This window comes from Mesoplodon bidens, assembly GCF_964165515.1.
Source record: "Mesoplodon bidens genome assembly, chromosome: 10".
Taxonomy (NCBI): Eukaryota; Metazoa; Chordata; class Mammalia; order Artiodactyla; family Ziphiidae; genus Mesoplodon; species Mesoplodon bidens.
Genome location: NC_138172.1, coordinates 69,080,702 through 69,103,680, shown reverse-complemented (window position 1 = coordinate 69,103,680; position 22,979 = coordinate 69,080,702). Strand labels below are relative to the sequence as shown.

The window sequence follows — 22,979 nt, the reverse complement described above, 5'->3', positions numbered from 1 at the left end:
CTAAACCTCTCTAAGACTCAGTGTCTTCATCTGGAAAATGGGGATTATAAGTCCTGAAGGTAAAACGAGATAATCCATGTAAAACACTTAGAACAGTGCCTGCCTCAGTAGATGTTTGATATTTGTTATTATTATTAACCTCATGCCTAGCACTTGGTAGTTTGCTTGCTTTGTTCTTCATCTGGATAACCTAGGCTGCACATCAGACTCATATGGGTACTCCTAAAACATACCCATGCCTCTCCATCCCAGACCAGTCAAATCAGAAATCTTTGGTAATGGATCCAGGCATTGCATTGTTTGAATTTTTAGTTTATTTTTATATTTATTTGTTGGTATCTTTTAAAGCTTCCCAGGTGATACATATGTGCAGCCAGCCTGTGAACCACATTGGTGACCAACAGTACTGGGTTACCTGGGACTTTCCTAGTTTTAGCACTGAAAGTCCCACGTTCCAGGAATCCCCTCGGCCCTGGGCAAACTGGGATGCTTCGTCATCCCCTCCCCAAAGGAATGAACCCATGTTTTCTGAATCCCAAATCAGGACACACGGTCTGAACACAGACAACTGGAAATCGATTCTTTGAAAGCTCAGCTTGGGGCAGTGGGTCGGCTGAAGTGTCAACCCGTGCGCGGCAGGAGCAGGGCTCTGAGGGGGAGAGGGCCCGGCTGTGGCTCAGTCAGACAGGTCCCTGTCGTTGGGCCCCCCGGGGCTCCAGCCGCTGGCCGCCCGCTCCATGGCCTTCACCCAGCGATCCTTCAGCTCCTCGGTTTCGGCCTTGAAGGTATAGAGCTGGCCTGATTGTTGCAGCTGGAAGACCCGGGGGTCCGCCTGGGGCCCAGCGGTCACCTGGTAGCCCAGCAGGGGGATGGAGGTGTGGGCCCGCATGTCCTGGGAGGGGAGGGCAGAGCTGTGGGCCGCTGTCCTCCCATTCGGCGCCACTGCCTCAGATGGCTGTTTGGAAGGTACCAGGCACATACCTGCCTCTTGCCCCGCAAAAACCCATGAAGTGGGGTGGGGTGGCAGGAGGGCATTGAGGAAGAGGACTGGTCACCCCCTGAGGGCAAAGCAGTCGCGACCTGGAGTCTGGGCCCAGCTCTGAAAGCCACTAACCCTGTGACTTGAGGGAACCAGGTCCTCACTGAGCCTCATCTGACTTATGGGGCCAACAGTACTCACCCCCACCGCCACCCCTGACACACACACATACTGTGAGGAGGGGCGGGGCATGGCATTACCTGAGGGGCAGCATAGACATAGAGCACGAGGGGGTCATCCCGGGGGATCACGCACCAGCCCCGGGACCCACTCTTGCCCCACTTGTCCCCGAGGAGCTGTAGGAAGCTGCACATTAGGCTCTGCTCGGACCCCGCCGCAGCTCCTTTCTGAAACCAGAGAGAGGGACTGTCAGGGAACAGGGCACCCACTACCTGACAGATGTCGGTCATTAGAAATCACTCTTTCTAAACCTTTCGGCAACCCTGCAAGGAGGTGTTATTTGTCCCTGAGGCTCAGAGAGGTCCCATCAGGGACTTGCAGTCACAGAGCTGGCCAGTGGCAGAGCTGCAGTCAAACCTCAGCCAGCCTGACCTCTGCGCAGGTGCTGGGAGGGCTTATCCCCTGAGAGCTGCCCCAGGGAACAGAATTGGAGCCTGAAAAGGGGCAGACCATTCCTTCTCTCCAGGAGCAAAAGCTGTGTGGTATGGTCTAGTGATGGGGGAGGGCATGGGCAGGGCCGGGGCCTAAAAGAATGAGGGAGGATTGGAGAGTGGGCAGATGTCAGTGGAAAGGAACCAACTTGAACCTGGGAGCTGAGTTCAGCTGGAATAGACTGGGGTCTTCTCCCACCTCCCAAGGACAGTGGGATGTCAACCTGGCTTTAATGAGGGAGTGGCAGAGGGGCGGGGGTAACCAGTGTCTGGGCTCGGTGCTAGTGCCCCAGAGGTGCTGACCAGCAGTGGGAGTGCCTGGGGTGGGGAGTGGCTCAGCCCCAAGGACAGCAGAGAACATCTGTGGTAGAGATCAGAGAGCTGGCTCCTAACTCGCTGTGTGACCTTGGATGAGTCACTTCTCTGGGCTTGGGTCTCCAACCAGCTGGTCCCTGAAGTCCCTTCCAATTACAATGGAGTCTCCAGGCTGCCTCTTCCCTGCAGTGGGACTCTGACCTGCAGCCTCAGTATCCCCATCTGTAAAATGGAATCAGCCTCACCAGCTCTTTTCACCTCCTGGGACTGCTAGGGCAGGGCATGGGGATGTGAACAGGAGTGATCCAGGGGGCCGTGCGATTATCGGATGAGGATGCAGAGGAAAGGTGGAGAGCCTGGGCCACAGCCTGGAGCCAAAAGTTGCTTCTATTTGGTGACAGGCCCAGCTCTGTTTTATTTGGCCAGGGCCGGGCTGGGGTGGGGGGGTGTTCTGTCGGGGGGCTGTCTGTGGGCAGAGAGAGAAGGACAGGGAGTGTGACCACGGCAGGCTTGCTCCTCAGCACTGAGGACAGTGCCAGCACTTGGTGAGGCCGTGCACACATTTGCCTAGTAGAGGAAACCGGCCCTCACCTCCAGGATGCCACGCCTCTTGTCCTCCTTGTCCTCAGGGAGCACGTTTCCGGTGAGGAACGCATAGCAGTCTAAGCAGACTCGGTTGGGCCTGTTGTCATCGTATTTGAGTTCAGCCCGGTAGTCGGAGCACCTGGCACACACCACCTGGGGGAAGACAGGCAGGAGAGGCTTGGGGGCTGAGGTGAGGCATGGAGGTCCCCGTTCGTGCCTTGGCCCAGGAGGTGAGGACGTGAGAGCAACCCGAGACCGGAGGAAGAAAAAGAAAGCTTCAGGAGAGAGATGGAGGCAGAGCTGGGCACCCCCTGCGCTGGCAGAGGCCCAGCCGCCTGGAGGCTGCAGTGCAGGGGGAGAGGGCCCGCAGCTGGGGGCTCGAGGCCTGGCCCCCACTGCGGGAGCTCAACCTCTCTCCCTTCACGTTCCCTGTTGTGAGGGCAGCTACTGATCCCGGGGGCTTGACCTGCGCACACCCCTTGCATCTGATCACTTCTCTGAGTGCTCTCTCTCCCTTCTGCCATCTCACATGACTCCCAGCAACCCCACCAGGTGACCAGCCCTGGGACTTTTACTCTCACCTGCAACGAGGGGACAGTGACTTGACGAAGGCCACAGAGCTCTCTGGCAGCAACTGGCCCTCCTCAAACAGAAGGTGTCTTTACCGTTCTACAGTTTAGCATTAAGAGTCATGCAGATTTTGCAGTCCACCCAATCCTAGAGTCAAACATGTTCTGATACAAAAATGATGGGCTGGCTGTTTTTGCCAGGAAGACCCGCCATGTGGAGTCTGTGGAGTGGCGCCCGGCCCCCAGCCCACCACGGAGACGTCCCCAAGAAGGCCGTCACAGATCAGGCTGGGGAGATCGGGTGAAAGAGGCATGAGGAAACCTGGGGAGAAACACAGGCACTGCAGGATGTGACTTCCAGGAAGACTGGAGTGTCAGAGTGAGTCCAGGATGTGGGATTGCAAATGGGGGCAAGAGATAGAGACTTGGACGAAGGGTTATTCATCAGGAAGCCGGTCTGTGTGCCCAGCACAGCACGTGGCCTGGGAGGGAGCCACAGGGGACGGCCTGGGCTTGCCCCACCGTCACCAGGATTCCTGTCTGGCAGGCGGGGAGGCAGAAACTGGGCACCCAACCACAGAAAGGATGACTCACAGAGTACAAAGGTTCGTATGGGCAGGAGAAACCCCAGAATCGGGTGCCTCATACAGTCCCACACACAGGGCTTCAGCTACCTTGAGAATATTTTATTTTGTTTTATATTGAGATTTAAGTTTTTTAAATACAATTAGCATGTATTTATTTTCTCTTCTCTCCTCTACCAACTTTTTATTTTGAAAAATTTCAAACCTGAAGACAAGTTGAAAGAATAATACAGTGATACCCCCACCACCAAATTCATGAATTGTGAACATTTTTGCCACTTTTGATTTCTCCCTCTCTCCCTTTCTCTCTCTCTCTCTCTATATATATATACATATATACACACACACACACACACATACATCTATATGTTTTTTCTGAACCATTTGAGTTTAAATTATAGTCATCATGTCACATCACCCTTAAATATGTAGCTGGTGTCTCCTAAGAACAAGGGCATTCTCCTCCCCATCTACGATGTCATGATCACACACAGGAAATTTAACATTGATACAATATTGTTACCTATATATGCTTCATAATCAAATTTCCCCCAATGGTCCCAGTAATGACTTTTGTTTCTGGTTCTGTTTTTCCCACCCAGGATTCGATCAAGGATCATACATTTCATTTAGTTCTCAGAATATTTTATTTCTTTTTGTCCCTGGAAGGCAGGTACATGGGTGTTGTTATATTATTCTTTGTGCCTCTTTGTATTTCTTAACTATTTAAAATATTTTTTTAGAAACTACTTACAAAGTTACAAGTGTGAGTAGACTCAACTCTTATTTACTGATGTGACTCACCGAAAATGGAAACTAATCCCCAGATCCTTTCTATTTGGCTGTGGTATGAAACTCACTTACACCTGAACATAGGTGTGTCCCAGTCCTAGAAATTTACTTTGTGTCCTGATTGCAGTTTAACACATTTGGGGACGCCTCGCTGACTGGCCCCAACCTGCCCAGCTGGTCTCCTCCTGTCCCCCGAGGTCATTAAAGACAGAGGTCATTAAAGGGCTTCTCTGTTTGCAGAGTAAATGGAGAGGGTTGTAATGTCAACAGAGAACAGCTCAAGTACAGCAAGTGCTTAAAAAGCAAAGCAAGAACTGCCTCTGATAACTGGGCCTGAGCTGACAAGAGGGAGGAGTGGTTCCTTCCTCAATCAGCTGGTGGCTGTTCCTCTGAGTGAGGCTGCCCAAGTGATTGAGGAGGGGGACAAAGAGAGGGAAGGGGGTGAACCTTCTTTTGTTGAGTCCTCACTACCACCCTGGAGGTAGGTGTTACTAATCCCCATTGTACAGGTGAGGAAGCTGAGGCTTGAACCTGGCGGGCAGAGTTAGCAGAAGAACCGAGCAGGTGCTGGAGTGCTGAGGGTTTGCCAAGAAGAGGAGGGGACAGTTAGCTGAGATTGGTCAAGAAAAGAGGACGGTGAGGGGTGGGTGAGTAACAGGCGTGGGGCTAATGAGGTGGTGGATGAAAGGCCTGACAGGGGCTGAAGGATTTGGGTGCCCCCACCCTGGAACTGGAGACCATTTCCTGGTGCTGGGCCCTGGGGGTCTTGGGAAATGGTGGTGAGGAAGCAGATGAATGAATAGGATCAGCTTTGGGGAGTGTCTTGAGCAGGTCGCTTAACCTGTCTGAGCCTCACGTCCTACCTGCAGAACGGGGCGAACAGCCGACCTGCTTCACACGTGGGCACCATGAGGTCCAAACAAGGTAACTCACACACCTGGCACAGTTAGCGCCCAGTGCTTCTGGCTGTACCGGTTGAAGCGGGCAGGGTTGGCAGGGATGGGAGGGCAGGGCCTGAGCTGGGAAGGCAGAGGCCAAGGTGGGTACTCACGTAGCCGCAGGCCCGGCAGTGGTGGCGGCGGCGCATCAGGGCGTTGAAGGGCTCCTGGCAGCGCATACACATGGTCACCATCTTGTCACGGACCCACTGCGGTGCCCGGAGGCCCAGCTTCTCGGACTGCAGCTGTGAGGTGGTAGGGTGGGCACTTCAGGACCCCCTGTACCCACCTGCTTGTGGCAGAGATTATGTGTGCTATGTTTCCCAGTGGCTTCCACACGAAGCGGACTGGACGAATAAAGACCACGTAAAGGGGAGGTCAGTTACTATGAGTCCTATTTTACAGGTGAGGAAACTGAGCCTCAGAGAGATCAAGGGACTCAGCAAAGACACCCAGCAGGCCAGAGTTCAGAGCTCAGATCTGAAATCAAGTCACAGACGCTCTCCATAACTACCACCCCACCTGCCTTCCACCTTCCCTTGGTCTCACATTTTTCAGGCACTTTCAAAACCCAAACCTGGACGTGTGCTCACTCCCTCTTGCGAGAACAACGGAATCACGACTAACTGCTGAACAATCATCGACAGGAAGACAATGGAATTCGCCACAAAAGATACCCCACGTCCAAAGACAAAGGAGAACCGCAATGAGACAGTAGGAGGGGCGCAATCACAGTAAAATCAAATCCCGTTACTGCTGGGTGGTGACTCACAGAATGGAGAACACTTATACCACAAAAGTCCACCCACTGGAGGGAAGGTTCTGAGCCCCACGTCAGGCTTCCCAACCTGGGGGTCCGGCAACAGGAGGAGGAATTCCTAGAGAATCAGAGTTTGAAGGCTAGTGGGATTTGATTGCAGGACTTCGACAGGACTGGGGGAAACAGAGACTCCACTCTTGGAGGGCACACACCAAGTAGTGTGCTCATCAGGACCCAGGAGAAGGAGCAGTGACCCCATAGGAGACTGAACCAGACCTACCTGCTAGTGTTGGAGGGTCTCCTGCAGAGGTGGGGGGTGGCTATAGCTCACCATGAGGACAAGGACACTGGCAGCAGAAGTTCTGGGAAGCACTCCTTGGCATGAGCCCTCCCAGGGTCTGCCATTAGCCCCACCAAAGAGCTGGGTAGGCTCCAGTGTTGGGTCGCCTCAGGCCAAACAACCAACAGGGAGGGAACCCAGCCCCACCCATCAGTAGACAAGTGAATTAAAGTTTTACTGAGCTCTGCCCACCAGAGCTCAACACCCAGCTCTACCCACCACCAGTCCCTCCCATCAGGAAGCTTGCACAAGCCTCTTAGATAGCTTCATCCACCAGAGGGCAGACAGCAGAAGCAAGAAGAACTACAGTTCTGCAGCCTGGGGAAGGAAAACCACATTCACAGAAAGATAGACAAAATGAAAAGGCAGAGGACTTTGTACCAGATGAAGGAACAAGATAAAACCCCAGAAAAACAACTAAATGAAGTGCAGATAGGCAACCTTCCAGAAAAAGAATTCAGAATAATGATAGTGAAGATGATCCAGGACCTCGGAAAAAGAATGGAGGCAAAGATCGAGAAGATGCAAGAAACGTTTAACAAAGACCTGGAAGAATTAAAGAACAAACACCTAGAAGAATTAAAGAACAAACAAACAGAGATGAACAATACAATAACTGAAATGAAAAATACACTAGAAGGAATCAATAGCAGAATAACTGAGGCAGAAGAATGGATAAGTGACCTGGAAGACAGAATGGTGGAATTCACTGCTGCAGAACAGAATAAAGAGAAAAGAATGAAAAGAAACGAAGACAGCCTAAGAGACCTCTGGGACAACATTAAACACAACAACATTTGCATTATAGGGGTCCCAGAAGGAGAAGAGAGAGAGAAAGGTCCTGAGAAAATATTTGAAGAGATTATAGTCGAAACTTCCCTAACATGGGAAAGGAAATAGCCACCCAAGTCCAGGAAGCACAGAGAGTCCCAGGCAGGAAAAACCCAAGCAGAAACACGCCAAGACACATAGTAATCAAACTGACAAAAATTAAAGACAAAGAAAAATTATTGAAAGCAACGAGGGAAAAATGACAAATAACATACAAGGGAACTCCCATAATGTTAATAGTTGATTTCTCAGCAGAAACTCTACAAGCCAGAAGGGAGTGGCATGATATATTTAAAGTGATGAAAGGGAAGAACCTACAACCAAGATTACTCTACCTGGCAAGGATCTCATTCAGATTCAATGGAGAAATCAAAAGCTTTACAGACAAGCAAAAGCTAAGGGAATTCAGCACCACCAAACCAGCTCTACAACAAATGCTAAAGGAACTTCTCTAAGTGGGAAACACAAGAGAAGAAAAGGGCCTACAAAAACAAACCCAAAACAATTAAGAAAATGGTAATAGGAACATACATATCGATAATTACCTTAAACGTGAATGGATTAAATGTTCCAACCAAAAGACACAGGCTCGCTGAATGGATACAAAAACAATACCCATATATATCTTGTCTACAAGAGACCCACTTCAGACCTAGGGACACATACAGACTGAAAGTGAGGGGATGGAAAAAGATATTCCATGCAAATGGAAATCAAAAGAAAGCTGGAGTAGCAATACTCATATCAGATAAAATAAACTTTAAAATAAAGAATGTTACAAGAGACAAGGAAGGATACTACATAATGATCAAGGGATCAATCCAAGAAGAAGCTATAGCAATTATAAATATATATGCATCCAACATAGGAGCACCTCAATACATAAGGCAACTGCTAACAGCTATAAAAGAGGAAATCAACAGTAACACAGTAATAGTGGGGGACTTTAACACCTCACTTACACCAGTGGACAGATCATCCAAACAGAAAATTAATAAGGAAACCCAAGCTTTAAATGACACAATAGACCAGATAGATTTAATTGATATTTATAGCACACTCCATCCAAAAACAGCAGATTACACTTTCTTCTCAAGTGCACAGGGAACATTCTCCAGGATAGATCACATCTTGGGTCACAAATCAAGCCTCGGTAAATTTAAGAAAATTGAAATCATATCAAGCATCTTTTCTGACCACAACGCTATGAGATTAGAAAGCAATTACAGGGAAAAAACCGTAAAAAACACAAACACATGGAGGCTAAACAACACGTTACTAAATAACCAAGAGATCACTGAAGAAATCAAAGAGGAAATCACAAAATACCTAGAGACATATTACAACAAAAACACGGCAATCCAAAACCTATGGGATGCAGCAAAAGCAGTTCTAAGAAGGAAGTTTATAGCAATACAAGCCTACCTCAAGAAACAAGAAACATCTCAAATAAACAATCTAACCTTACACCTAAAGGAACTAGAGAAAGAAGAACAAACAAAACCCAAAGTTAGTATAAGGAAAGAAATCATAAAGATCAGAGCAGAAATAAATGAAATAGAAACAAAGAAAACAATAGCACAGATCAATAAAACTAAAAGCTGGTTCTTTGAGAAGATGAACAAAATTGATAAACCTTTAGCCAGACTCATCAAGAAAAAGAGGGAGAGGACTCAAATCAATAAAATTAGAAATGAGAAAGGAGAAGTTACAACGGACAGCGCAGAAATACAAAAGCATCATAAGAGATCACTACAAGCAACTCTATGCCAATAAAATGGACAACCTGGAAGAAATGGACAAATTCTTAGAAAGGTATAACCTTCCAAGACTGAACCAGGAAGAAACAGAAAATATGAACAGACCAATCACAAGTAATGAAATTGAAACTGTGATTAAAAATCTTCCAACAAACAGAAGTCCAGGACCAGATGGCTTCACAGGTGAATTCTATCAAACATTTAGAGAAGAGCTAACACCCATCCTTCTCAAACTCTTCCAAAATACTGCAGAGGAAGGAACACTCCCAAACTCATTCTATGAGGCCACCATCATGCTGATACCAAAACCAGACAAAGATACTAACAAAAAAAGAAAATTACAGACCAATATCACTGATGAATATAGATGCAAAAATCCTCAACAAAATACTAGCAAACAGGGCTTCCCTGGTGGCACAGTGGTTAAGAGTCTGCCTGCCGATGCAGGGGACACGGGTTTGTGCCCTGGTCCGGGAAGATCCCACATGCTGTGGAGCGCCTGGGCCCGTGAGCCATGGGTGAGCCATGGCCGCTGGGCCTGCATGTCCAGAGCCTGTGCTCTGCAATGGGAGAGGCCACAACAGTGAGAGGCCTGCGTACTGCAAAAAAAAAAAAAAAAATACTAGCAAACAGAATGCAACAACACATTAAAAGGATCATACACCATGATCAAGTGGGATTTATCCCTGGGATGCAAGGATTCTTCAATATATGCAAATCAATCAATGGGATACACCATATTAACAAATTGAAGAAGAAAAACCATATGATCATCTCAATAGATGCAGAAAAAGTTTTTGACAAAATTCAACACTCATTTATGATAAAAACTCTCCAGAAAGTGGGCATAGAGGGAAATTACCTCAACATAATAAAGGCCATATAAGACAAACCCAGAGCAAACATTCTCAATGGTGAAAAACTGGAAGCATTTCCTCTAAGATCAGGGACAAGACAAGGATGTCTACTCTCGCTACTATTATTCAACATAGTTTTGGAAGTCCTACCCATGGCAATCAGAGAGGAAAAAGAAATAAAAGGAATACAAATTGGAAAAGAAGAAGTAAATCTGTCACTGTTTGAAGATGACATGATACTATACATAGAGAATCCTAAAGATGCCATCAGAAAACTACTAGAGCTAATCAGTGAATCTAGTAAAGTTTCAGGATACAAAGTTAATGCACAGAAATCTCTGGCATTCCTATAACCCAACAATGAAAAATCAGAAAGAGAAATTAAGGAAACAATCCCATTCACCACTGCAACAAAAGTAATAAAATACCTAGGAATAAACCTACTTAAGGAGGTAAAAGACCTGTACTCAGAAAACTATAAGACACTGATGAAAGAAATCAAAGATGACACAAACAGATGGAGAGATATACCATGTTCTTGGATTGGAAGAATCAATATTGTGAAAGTGACTACACTACCCAAAGCAATCTACAGATTCAATGCAGTTCCTGTCAAATTACCAGTGGCATTTTTTACAGAACTAGAAAAAAAAATCTTAAAATTTGTATGGAGACATAGAAGACCCCGAATAGCCAAAGCAGTTTTGCAGGAAAAAAACGGAGCTGGAGGAATCAGACTCCCTGACTTCAGAATATACTACAAAGCTACAGTAATCAAGACAATATGGTACTGGCACAAAAACAGAAATACAGATCAATGGAACAGGATAGAAAGCCCAGAGATAAACCCACACACCTATGGTCAACTAATCTATGACAAAGGAGGCAAGGATATACAATGGAGAAAAAACAGTCTCTTCAATAAGTGGTGCTGGGAAAACTGGACAGCTACATGTAAAAGAATGAAATTAGAACACTCCCTAATACCATACACAAAAATAAACTCAAAATGGATTAGAGACCTAAATGTAAGACTGGACACTATAAAACTCTTAGAGGAAAACATAGGAAGAACACTCTTTGACATAAATCACAGCAAGATCTTTTTTGATCCACCTCCTAGAGTAATGGAAATAAAAACAAAAATAAACAAATGGGACCTAATGAAACTTAAAAGCTTTTGCAAAGCAAAGGAAACTACAAACAAGACGAAAAGACAACCCTCAGAATGGGAGAAAATATTTGCAAACGAATCAATGGACAAAGGATTAATCTCCAAAATATATAAACAGCTCATGCCATTCAATATTAAAAAAACAAACAACCCAATCAAAAAATGGGCAGAAGACCTAAATAGACATTTCTACAAAGAAGACATACAGATGGCCAAGAAGCACATGAGAAGCTGCTCAACATCACTAATTATTAGAAAAATGAAAATCAAAACTACAATGAGGGGCTTCCCTGGTGGCGCAGTGGTTGAGAGTCTTCCTGCCGATGCAGGGGACACAGGTTCATGCCCCGGTCCAGGAAGATCCCACATGCTGTGGACTGGCTGGGCCCGTGAGCCATGGCTGCTGAGCCTGCGCATCCGGAGCCTGTGCTCCACACGGGAGAGGCCACAACAGTGAGAGGCCCGCGTACCGCGAAAAAAAAAAAAAAAACTACAGTGAGGTATCACCTCACATCAGTTAGAATGGGTATCATCAGAAAATCTGCAAACAGCAAATGTTGGAGAGGGTGTGGAGAAAAGAGAACCCTCTTGCACTGTTGGTGGGAATGTAAATTGATACAGCCACTATGGAGAACAGTATGAAGGCTCCTTAAAACACTAAAAATAGAACTATCTTATGACCCAGCAATCCCACTACTGGGCATATACCCAGAGAAAACCATAATTCAAAAAGACACATGCACCCCAATGTTCATTGCAGCACTATTTACAATAGCCAGGTCATGGAAGCAACCTAAATGCCCACTGACAGACGAATGGATAAAGAAGATGTGGTACATATATACAATGGAATAGTGCTCAGCCATAAAAAGGAACAAAATTGGGTCACTTGTAGAGATGTGGATGGATCTAGAGACTGTCACACAGAGTGAAGTAAGACAGAAAAACAAGTATCGTATATTAATGCATATATGTGGAACCTAGAAAAATGGTACAGATGAACTGGTTTGCAGGGCAGAAATAGAGACACAGATGTAGAGAACAAACATATGGACACCAAGGGGGGAAAGTGGCAGGGGTGGGGGAGTGGTGGTGGGATGAATTAGGAGATTGGGATTGACGTGTATACACTAATATGTATAAAACAGATTAATAAGAACCTGCTGTATAAAAAATAAATAAAATTTAAATTTAAAATCCCCCCCCGCCCAAAAAAGAAATGTTGGGAGATGGTTCTCCTAGGGTCTCCTGTGTTTCCTTTTTTCCGGACTGTCTTTTCAAGAATCTTCCTATAGCAATCAGCCTTGAAAATAGATGTTGTCTCTCTAGAGCATAGGGCAGACATGCTCACTGCACATTACAAAAGATTCAGAGACTGATTTGCTTTTATTTGCTGACATAGTCAATTCTGATTCTTTCAAACTGAGGACCAGTCCCTGCCCTTGGAGCATGAATTAATAGAGATAAATGAAGAACTCTTGGAAGATAGCAAAAAAAAAAAGAAAAAAAGAAAAAAGAAAAACCCAAACCTGCACACACACCACCCCCACAGCCCGAGTTATACATATAGATGTAAAATCCTTCCTAGGGGTAGTTGCACATAAAGCCTCCCAAAGGAATTTTTTGCTAATGGGGGAATCTTTGGCATTGAGTTTCTGAGTAGGGTGATGTTGGTGTGTGTGAGCTTCCCCTGATCCCTTCAAATCATTCATGGTGGGTGACACTCTCCAGCCCTCCAAGCTGGCCTAGGTAGAACAAAGAGAGGGAATCATTCCTGTGTAAGGCTGGCGGCTCCAGGAGGGATACAGAGCCTTCATTTACCTCCTGCTCCTGGGTGTCTCCCTCAGGGCTCTGGACTGCAGCTTTGAAGGTTTCATTCCGCTTCTCGATTTGGTCAATGGCGGCTTGGCAGGCCTGGGGCAGGTGGCGGAGCACAGGGAGGTGGTTGGGGGGCGGCAAGAAGGGCTTGCTCATCTGTGAATCCATCTACACATTCCACAAACATTGCTAAAAGCCTACTGGTTGCTAGGCATTAGATTCTAAGTGTACATTGCCTGATTTAAGGGAGGAGAAAATATTAGACCCAGATTACAGATGTGAAAACTGAGGCTCAGAGACATTAAGTGACTTGCCCCAGGCCACCCAGCTAGGCAGTGAGAGGCAGCAAGATTTGAACCCAGGTCTGACTCCAACTACTACAGAGCAACTTTGAGGAAGAACAGGGAGCAAGCAGGCGGGTGTGCACTCACACACACACACACACACACACACACACACACACACACACACAGCATCTCTCTCTCCCCCGCAGCCTGCGTAGGGAGGTCAGAATCCTAGGGGCCCTGGAGCATTCTGATACCTGCAACCAGGAGATCATTTCCTCCTGGGACCTGCTCGGAAAGTGAACACAGGTGTTGAGGAGAGCAGCCCCTCGCAGTTTTCCCATCTCGCCCGGCCCTCAGCCTGCCTGCCTACCGGGCCCGCAGCTCCAGGGTGCGCTGCTTCCCGGACACCAGGAAGGAGTGGGGGAACTCGGCGTCAGTCAGCTCCCGCACCTGCTCGGAATGGGAGGGAGAGACTGCTCAGACTCGCCCACCCGCCCCCCAGGCACTGTGGCAGGGAGGTAGGTGAACTGTGCCCCAAGGACAATTCAAATTAGAGACAAGGATAGGGAGCTTGTTCAACTGCTCCCTAATCCCATCAAGCCAAGCAAATGCGCCTGCAACCTGGCCTCGCTCTGTACAGCAAATGAGACTTAGGGCTCCTGGAACTTTAGCAGGTAAGTTGGCCCAGTGTGAGGAAGGGGTGACGGCTCCTGACAAAGGAATCACCCAAAATGGAAACTGGGTCACAAATTGGGTTTGGGGACACAGCTTTTTCAAGACCAGATGTACGGCCTAGAACAAGACCTTTTTACCCCATAGAGTGAATGGAGGAATTGATCACCCAATTCACAGATCCAACAGACCCCCCACTTCCTGTCTTTTACCATCCTTGTCCCAGAACTCCACAGGTCCCGAGTCCGTTATGAAAGCCGCCCATCACAGAGCACCTACTATGTGACAGCCACTGAGCACCCCACACATGGTCTCATTTAATCAGCACAACTGCTGAACCCACTAATCAATTCTAATGCTTAATGGCCATCATGTGCCCCTGAAGGCAGTGCCTGTCAACAGCTACAGTCCCCTGGCACAGCTGAATTTATGGTTACCTACCAGTTTACAAGAAATATGGGGGACCGAGGGACATGCTGAATGACACCACAGGGGTGCGGTCAGCAAAATCCAGACTGTGAGAAACTCTACCAGAGAAATGATCTGATTTCTTCAACTAATAAATGAGAGAAAAACTAGGAGAGGGAGGTATAATGGATAAAAGGGGATGTAAGAAGCATATTACAAATGATTCAAACAGATCAGCTGTGAGAAGACAATTATGAGACAGTCAAGGAAAACTAAGCGATCTTAATATTATTAAATAATTATCATTAATTTGTTAGATGTAATAATGGTACTGTTGGCAACTTTTAGGGCAAAAAAAGAGTTCTTATTTCTTAAAGAGACATACTGAAGTATTTACAGGTGAAATGATTATGTGTCTGAGATTTGCTCTTATATAATCCATTAGAAAAGGGGATTAAGAGGGGGATTGCTGAGGAAACCAGTTTTAGCCAGGTGATGAGTATATGGGGGTTCATTGTACCATTTTCTCAGCTTAAAAGTGTCCAGAATAAAAAGTTAAAGAAAATCTTCACAACAGTCTGGACAGGTAGATATTATCACCCTCATTTGGGAGATGAGAAAATGAAGATCAGAGAGGGCAAGAGACCTGCTTGAGGTCACATGGCATCTAAAGAGCATAATGAAGATTCAAATTCAGGTTTTTGGTCCCCAAGGGTAAAGCAGAAGCACATCTATTTCCACCCCACTTCTAGAGCCCAGTAAGCACAGACTTCTCCCAGGCAATGTGGAGACAGAGTCACAAAGGGAAGCTAAGATACAGACCTAGAGCCCAAGGGCCTAGCATGGAGGAACTTTGTTGTCACTGAATCCACCTGACATGTGGGCCCCTCTGCTGGCTCCCTGTCACGAGGTGACCAGGCCTTGGCACACTTTCAGGCGGCCCACCACACCTCAGAGAGCATGACTCTGGGAACATTCTTCCTCATGTTAGGCCTAGTCTACCTCTCGGGCCCACAGAACCAGTCCGTTCCCTCTAGAAGGGGCCTGATGTGATTTGCACTTGATACCCTTGACAATGGGGAAGCTCTAAGGGTTTATAAATGGAGAAGCTCATGTGGAGAGAGGTGTTTGGGAAAGCCACTCCAGCAGCTATGTATAAGGGTCGAAGGGCCGGGGAAAATAGGACAAACCAGCAGCCCAGAGGCCGGTAGGGAGGGATACCCTGAATGGTCCATGCCTGCCTGGAGAGAGAAAAGGTTTCTACCTGGGGAACAGTATCAGGAATCTGGCAAGACTCCATGCCTGATTGGGTGAAGGAGAGGGGAGAGAGAAAAGAAGGGAGAAATCTAAGGTCTGGAGTCCACGGCCAGGAAGAAACATGATGCTTTTAATAGAAAAAGGGGAACTGGGAAGAGCCCCTGACCTGAGGGACCACCTCTGCAGAGGGGCAGGATGAAGGTTTCTAGAGGACAATTCCCCGAGCTCCGCAATACCCAGGCTCAACCACCAGACTTGGCCAGTTCAGGCCCCTGCCAGCCCACACAGTGCCTTTGTGCTAATTAGAGAAAGACATCCCTTCCTCAAAACACTTTACTGACATCTGTTGGCAAACTGGTGTAACATTCAGTCAAGTGTCTGGTTTGTTGAACCAGACACTTGACTGCCATCTGCCGGACAGTGAGAACTGTAAATATGCAATCTATGCTGTCGTCTGTGGATGAGGTGTGCTCATCTTAGTTGAGGTGTGCTCGCACAGCGCACAACCTGCACAGTTGTCCATGGAGACGCTGAGTACATATGTACCCTTACCCCTTCCTTCTTCCCAGGCTGGCCCTGTACAGGATGGCACAACGATAAGACCAAGTCAGACCCTGGGGGGCGAATCAGCTGCTGAGAACTAGGCCTCCTTGACACTCAGGGAGGAGGAGGCCAGGGGGTCACAGCCAGTGGGAGCCATCATGTTGGTCAAAGTTCAGACCCGCCTCCAAACCTTAGACTCAGGAAATGATTCCTGCACAAATGTGTGTAGGTGGACAGCTCTGCTCCTGCCAGGCCCGTGCCATCCAGGAGTGGGCGCTGTGCGGCCACCAGAGCACCAGACACGCCCTGTAGGGAATACGTTCACTGCGACTGGAGACGCCAGGAACCCAGCACACACTGGGCCCGGGAGCCCTCGGCACATACCCTGAGCATCTGACACTGTCAGGCCCATTTCTATGTATTTTCTCTTTACGATAGTCTGTTGTGGTCTCCATATTTCTTGGCTTTTCTATCTGTCAATTTCTGCCTCTCTTTTTCTATGCCTGGGTCTCTGCCAGTCAGTCCTAAGACAGGGCTGCCTGTCTCCATTTCTGTCTTTAACTCTCCATAACTTGCCTTTCTCAGTCTCACTCACCAAGGCTCCCAGACGTACAAGCTTGCATGCATCCTAGCCTCTGGGACATTCTGGCCACTTCAGTTAGGAAAGCTGGATGACGCAAGGTGGGGGGGCTGCACTCCTAGGGGAACTCAGCTGAGATATGGGGGACGGGCTGTGAAGCCCCAGAAGGTGCCCAAGTCCCTCCATCAGCCCTCATCACCCGCAGGCTACACCCCACCCCCAAGTCCTTGATTCAGCCCCAAATGCCAGGCAAGCCCAGTCAGCAGCAGGGGCAAGGCCCTCCTTCTGGGGGCTCTCAGAGGCTCAGGGGTTCTCCAGAGGTGGAGAAGTGTCCTGGTTCGAGTTCTGCCTGCAGCTCCCTCCTGCGGCAGATCCTGGGAGATGGGTGGGGGGAGGAGGAGTCAATAGGGGTAGGGAAGGGGGAGAGGGAAGGGTACCAAGATAGAGGCCAGATCTGACCTCTGCTTCTCCAGCCCCAGCCACCAGGACTCAGGAGCGATCAGAGAGGGGCTGTCAAGAAGTTTCCCCTCCCATTTCCTCCACTATGCCTTCAGTTCCGCCCTATGCTTTATCCTTCCAGGTTGAAGCCTTAGTAGGAGATTGTATAGTATGCTGGTTAGGTACAGAGGCTCTGGACTCTGTTATACCTGAGTTTGATCATGCAAACCAGGATTTGCTGTGTGACCCCCAAGCAAGTTACTTACTCTTTCTGGGCCTTGGGTTTTTTTTATTTTTAAAAAAGACTTTTTTTTTAAGATCAGTTTTAGGTTCACAGCATAATTAAGAGGAAGGTACAGAGATTTCCCATATACTCCCTGAGCCCACATATGCACAGCCTCCTCCATTAATAACAATCCCCCACCAGAATGGTACATTTGTTAGAATCAATGAATCTACACTGACACATCATTATTACCCAAGGTTCATAGTTTACATCAGGGTTCACTCTTGGTGTTGTACATTCTGTGGGTTTGGATAAATGTGTAATGACTGTTATCTACCATTATAGTACCATACAAAATAGTTTTACTGCCCTTAAAATCCTCCATGTTCATCCCTCTCTTCCCCCAACTACTGGTAACCACTGATCCTCTTGCTGTCTCCATAGTTTTGCCTTTTCCAGAATGTCATATCATTGGAATCACATAGTATTGTACATACTATGTATGTATATGTGTAGCCTTTTCAGATAGGCGTCTTTCACTTAGTGATATGCATTTAAGTTTCCTCCATGTTTCTTCATGGCTTAATAGCTCATTTCTTTTTATCACTGAATAATATTCCATTGTCTGGATGTACCACTTTATTTCCCTACTTTTAAAAGTGGGATTAACTACAGATATACACACAGGCATACTGTACACAGTTATTCACTGCAGTCTCATTTGCAGACACTGACAACTGAGAACAATCTAAATGTCTGTCAGTAGAGGATTAGCTGAACAAATTATGGTACCTCCACATGCTGGGATGCTATGCAGCTATGCAAAAGGATGAGGAAGCTCCTAACGAACTGACTTCCAAGCACCTCCAGAATTAGTAGTTAGTTAAAAAAGTCAAGTGCAGAATAGTGTATGTGAAAAATAGTCTCACTGTTTATGTGAAACAAAAGTAAGGAAGCCATAATGAATATACTATTAGTTTGTATATGCAAAGACTACCTCTGGAAGGCCTCACAAGAAGCAAAGGCTGCCTCCAGGAAGGGGAACTAGGGGATGGGGTGCATATATATGCAATATATATTGCATATATTTTTCATATGGTTTGATTTGGGAATGTGTATTATCTATATTTTTAGGTAATAAAGTTATTATTTTTTAAAGATTTTTAAAAACCAAAAAAATGCAGGGGATAATAACAGCCCCTACATCACAGGGCTGTTAAGAGGATCCAGTGGGATGATTTAGAGCCCAACCCAACCCACAGTGACCGCCCAGTCGATGGGCACTACTATGGACTGCTGTGCTGTCTCCGCTCATTTGTGGCCATCTCTGGATGGGGACACACCCAAGTCAGCAGCTGAGCTGAAAGTGGAGACCCTTCCTACTCAAAGTGTGGCCTGGGGAGCTGCAGTACTGGCATCACCCAGGAGCTGGTTAGAAATGCAGAATCTCCGGCCCCTCTCCAGACCTCCTGAATCAGAACCCACATTTTAACAAGACTCCCAGGGGATTCATGCATGTATTAAAGTTTTCAAAATACTGGTGTAGATGGTAGGGAAAGCAGAGCAAAGCTGGAAGCTGGGAAGGGCCCTGGACAGGAAGGCTGGGAGGCCAGGTGGGAGAGATCTAACTCCAAAACTTTTCCACCTTCATGTTGCCCCGGACCTGACACACCTGGGTTCCTGGACTGAGACCCAGGTTGGCCCCTCCTGCTACTCCACATACTCGGTCCCACCCTTGGGGTAAAGCCCGAAGATGGTTAGGGTGCCTCTTACCTTCATGCTGGCCACATCGATACGGGTCCTGACCTGGAATTGGGCGCCCACCTGGATGACCCTGGGCACACAGTAGAGCAGCATGTTGTTGAACTGCAGGAGACACAAGCATGAGTGTGTGCACAGTGGCAAGGGCAGGAAGGACAATCAGGCAGGCTTCCCTGGGCGTGGGCTGAGCCACACTGGGTCTCCCTCCCCTCTCGCCACCCGCTGGGCCAGCTCACAGGACCTCACAGGTGTGATGAGGAAGTGGTTGTCTAGCCCCAATCCAACAGGTAGGTCACTGAAGGACTGCCCTACCTGTGGGCATCAAGGAACCACATCAGACCTCAGAAACCTACGAGGCCTTTCTCACAGGGGGCAAGGGTGGCAGGGGCTTATGAGAGATTGTAGCTCCCTCCCCAAAACCTTCAGGTGGGACCAGTTTCCAGATCTCCAGGAGACACCCTGGCTTCTTCAGTGCAAACTAGGGAAGTTCTTCCTAGCAGCCAACCTAATTCCCTCCTGCTGTACACTCTCTAGAGCACAGATTGATACCACAGGCTTTGGAGCCAAACAGACTGGGTTCAAATTCTGACTCTGCTGCTTCCCAGGGCATGTCTGGGAACCCCCTCAGCTAGAAATTCCTGAGGCCTGGAGGTAGCACGTGACTTGTCCCAAGGGTGCCAAAGTAGAGAAGGATAGAGAAGCAGGCTCGTCCCTGTTCGTCCTGCAGTGCCAGCTGGGTAGATGCCAGGCAGGCAGAACCTGGGGCAGAGGGCCCGTGGACTTCCCTCCCCAGTGTGAGGCAGGTCCCCCAGCATCCCCCTACCAAGAAAAGGTAGCGCTCCATGGGGCCGATGCGGCGGAAGGAGATCTTGAGGACAGGGCCCTCGCGCAGCAGGGTGTTGGAGGGGTCTACTATGTCGTCCTCCAGGCCCAGGCGCTGGTACACTTCCCACAGTTCCTGCAGCCGCTCCTGGGGACAGGAGGTGTACCTTCAGCCGAGGCCAGGCAGGGCCTGCCTGCTTCTGGAAGGTTTGCCTTGTGTGAACAGGGACAGGGTGTGAGGGGGAGGTGGGCCAGGTGTTGTGAGGAAGGATAAGGGGATGAGGAGATACAGAGACCTGGGTGGGCTGGGGGAGGCTGAGAGCTGCAGAGAGGAGGTGACAGGGCCCCTGAGGATGCCCACTGCTTCTATTCCGAGGGCTGGGATGCTCACCATCTCAGTGATGGCTGCGTTGGAGTGTTGAGCGGCTGAGAAGATCATGTCAAGGGCTTCTGAAATGGGGGCAGGGCCAGAGTTACCCCCTGAAAATATGGGGCTTGTGGCTGAGGCAGGAGGTCCTTGAGGCTTAATCAAGTGGCCTCAGGGCCTGCCATGAGCACCCCCAGGAGCAGCCTTCCCCTGTAGCCTGGCACATGAGGTATTTGGATGATGGGGGCCATTTCCCACCCAGAGTGGAGAGACTAGAAGCCACCAAAAAACAGGGCTTAGGCCGTTGGCTTCTGTGACTTTCAATGCCCCCCAGATCCAGAGGGGTGAAGGCATGGTTTCAAATCCCAGCTCTGTTCCTTTTTGGCTGTGTGACCTTGAGCAAGTCACTTAACCTCTCAGGGCCTTAATGTCTATAAAAAAGTGGCTGATGCTATAGACAATGTCTATGAAGTACCAGCAGTCAGTGTTGATGGCTGATGGTCATCATAACCATTTTAGCAGGTGCTCCATAAATTATGGAAGTGGCTCAAACCTCCCCAACTCCCTGGATTCCCTGGGGGTGTCCTCACTCTGGGCATCAGCCAGGTCTGGGGCCTGGGCTGGCAGCTTCTGGACATACTCCTTGAGCAGCAGCTCATAGCGTGGGATTCTCTGCACAGGTTCCAGCATGTGGTGCTGCAGGGTCAGGCTGCCCGAGGCCTCGCTGCTCTTGGGGAGGGAGGGGGGAGGGAGAGCGTGGGGGTGAGAGGGGGAAGGGGTGGGTCAGGCTGCCCCTGAGGGTCGGGGGAGCGCGCAGCAACTGAGCCAGGGAGGTGCCCAAAATCACTGGGGAACCTGAGCCACTGCACACTGGGGTGGCAGTGCAGGCTCTGCCCCACGCCCACCCCAACCTCACCTGAATGCGGGTGATAACCTCCTGGAAGGGTGGAGACTTGTCAGTCCAGGTGGCCAGCAGCTCAGCGGCTCGCTCAAAGTTCTTGACATACTCACTGTACATCTTCAGGAAGGGGGCCAGCTTCTGGATCACGTCGCCAATGCGGGGGGTGGTCGTCCTGCAGGAGGGGCACCAGGTACTGCCCTCAGCCTGGGGACCTCTTCTCTTAACTCCAGACAGGGTCAAGTTAGGTAAGGCTCCCCTCACCCCCCAACACAGCCTTTCTGCGGCACTTCTGGGTGCAGGTATGGGGGGGCGTGTCATCCTCACACATTTGTATGGTTCACTCCCCCTTAGACTGTGAGCCCCCTGAGGGCAGATGCTGTTCTCTCCCATGGATTGGATTCCCCTAAAGGCCCAGTACAGTGTCAGGCCCACAACAGGCGTTCAATAACCACCTGATGCTTGTTCATGTAACAATAACTAGGGCCACATGCCAGGCACTGCCCAAGATTCGGTGCATGTCTCATCTCATTTAATTCTCACAACACTGCGTGGGGGAGGAGGGACAGTCAGTGGCCCATCTTAGAGAGGAGGAAATGCAGGCTCAGAGAGGTAAGAAAAGGTCATTCGACCCAGGAACTGTTACAGCAGAGCGGTAAGGACTGACCATCTGGAGCTGGCCTGCCTGCGTTTGATTTCCAACTGCACCACTTACTCTAGCTGTGTGTTCTTGGGCCAGTCACCTAGCCTCTCTATACCTTAATTTTCCCATCTGAAAAAACTGGGCATGGTGGTAGGCAACCTCACAGGGTTGTCTTTTTTTAAAAAATTTATTGCAAAAAATTTTAAGCAATCATAAAATAAAAAGAATATAATAACGAACCCCTATATATCTGTCCCTGCACTTAACAATTACTAAGATTCTTTTTTAACAAAGAATTTTAAAGGACATCCCAGACATCATGGCATTTCTTTGGCAAGATACTAATTTCAGCACTAAATACTTTAGTGGTCATCTCTGAAAACAGAGAGGGGTTCCTGCATAACCACGATGCCATCATCACACAGCAGGCTGATGTGAAGATTAAGCGAGTTAATAGGTGTAAAGCCCAAGTCAGGGCAAGTAGGAAACCCTCAGTTAGTGCTGGTTATTTCCACTGCCTCCTAAGTCACTCAGCCTAGTGAGGACCTGATCCATCCCCTTCTCCAGGACACACACACACACACACACACACACACACGCCTCATCCAAGCCCCTCACTGTGCAGACAGAGCAAGCCCAGAGGAGGAGAGTCATGGCCACACAGCAAGGGCAGAGGCATAATAGGCCAAACCCAGTTCCCTGGGGGCTGCAACCAGACCTGACCAGGGCTGTGGTCAGGGGGCCTCAGGGGCTCCTGCTGGACCTCACCAGTCGTCCAGCCGCCGCTGCAGCTCTGGGAGGAAGAACTGTGCGTGGAACTGGTAGATGGAGGCGGTGTTGGAGAAGATGAGCCTGACCACATCCTCGGGGAAGGCCTTGCTGCTGCGGGCTTCCTTCAGCAGCTCCTGGAAGAACACCTACAGCCGCCGCTGGGTCACTGGGCCTGTGGCAGAGAAGGACCTCCACCCCCAACACAGCCCAGGGGGAGATAAGCACAGTCCCAGGGGCTTTGGGGTCCCTCCCCAGCTTGCTGAATGCTTCCACCTCCTTAATCTCCCATCAATCTCACAAAAACCCTGGGAAGAGAGAGAAGCAGGGAAGATT

At 48.7% G+C, this 22,979-nt stretch overlaps 1 protein-coding gene across 4 annotated transcripts in view; it reads right to left on the bottom strand.

The window, feature by feature from the left end:
- Nucleotides 1–341: 341 nt before the first annotated feature.
- The window catches only part of FGD2 (FYVE, RhoGEF and PH domain containing 2), a 39,312-nt gene continuing 16,674 nt past the window's right edge, over nucleotides 342–22,979 (bottom strand). For 3 of the 4 annotated variants that reach the window (XM_081246265.1, XM_081246268.1, XM_081246266.1), the window contains exons 4-16: nucleotides 22,644–22,792; nucleotides 21,251–21,407; nucleotides 20,925–21,063; nucleotides 20,359–20,417; nucleotides 19,969–20,115; nucleotides 19,158–19,250; nucleotides 13,631–13,710; nucleotides 13,515–13,545; nucleotides 12,977–13,069; nucleotides 5,547–5,678; nucleotides 2,557–2,703; nucleotides 1,240–1,386; nucleotides 342–892 (exon numbers count right to left, since the gene is read on the bottom strand). In XM_081246265.1, the coding sequence (XP_081102391.1) occupies nucleotides 677–892; nucleotides 1,240–1,386; nucleotides 2,557–2,703; nucleotides 5,547–5,678; nucleotides 12,977–13,069; nucleotides 13,515–13,545; nucleotides 13,631–13,710; nucleotides 19,158–19,250; nucleotides 19,969–20,115; nucleotides 20,359–20,417; nucleotides 20,925–21,063; nucleotides 21,251–21,407; nucleotides 22,644–22,792 (1,590 nt within the window). In that variant the 3' untranslated portion in view covers nucleotides 342–676. The remainder of the gene's footprint in view (nucleotides 893–1,239; nucleotides 1,387–2,556; nucleotides 2,704–5,546; nucleotides 5,679–12,976; nucleotides 13,070–13,514; nucleotides 13,546–13,630; nucleotides 13,711–19,157; nucleotides 19,251–19,968; nucleotides 20,116–20,358; nucleotides 20,418–20,924; nucleotides 21,064–21,250; nucleotides 21,408–22,643; nucleotides 22,793–22,979) is intronic. The other variant, XM_081246267.1, reaches the window with a different exon arrangement.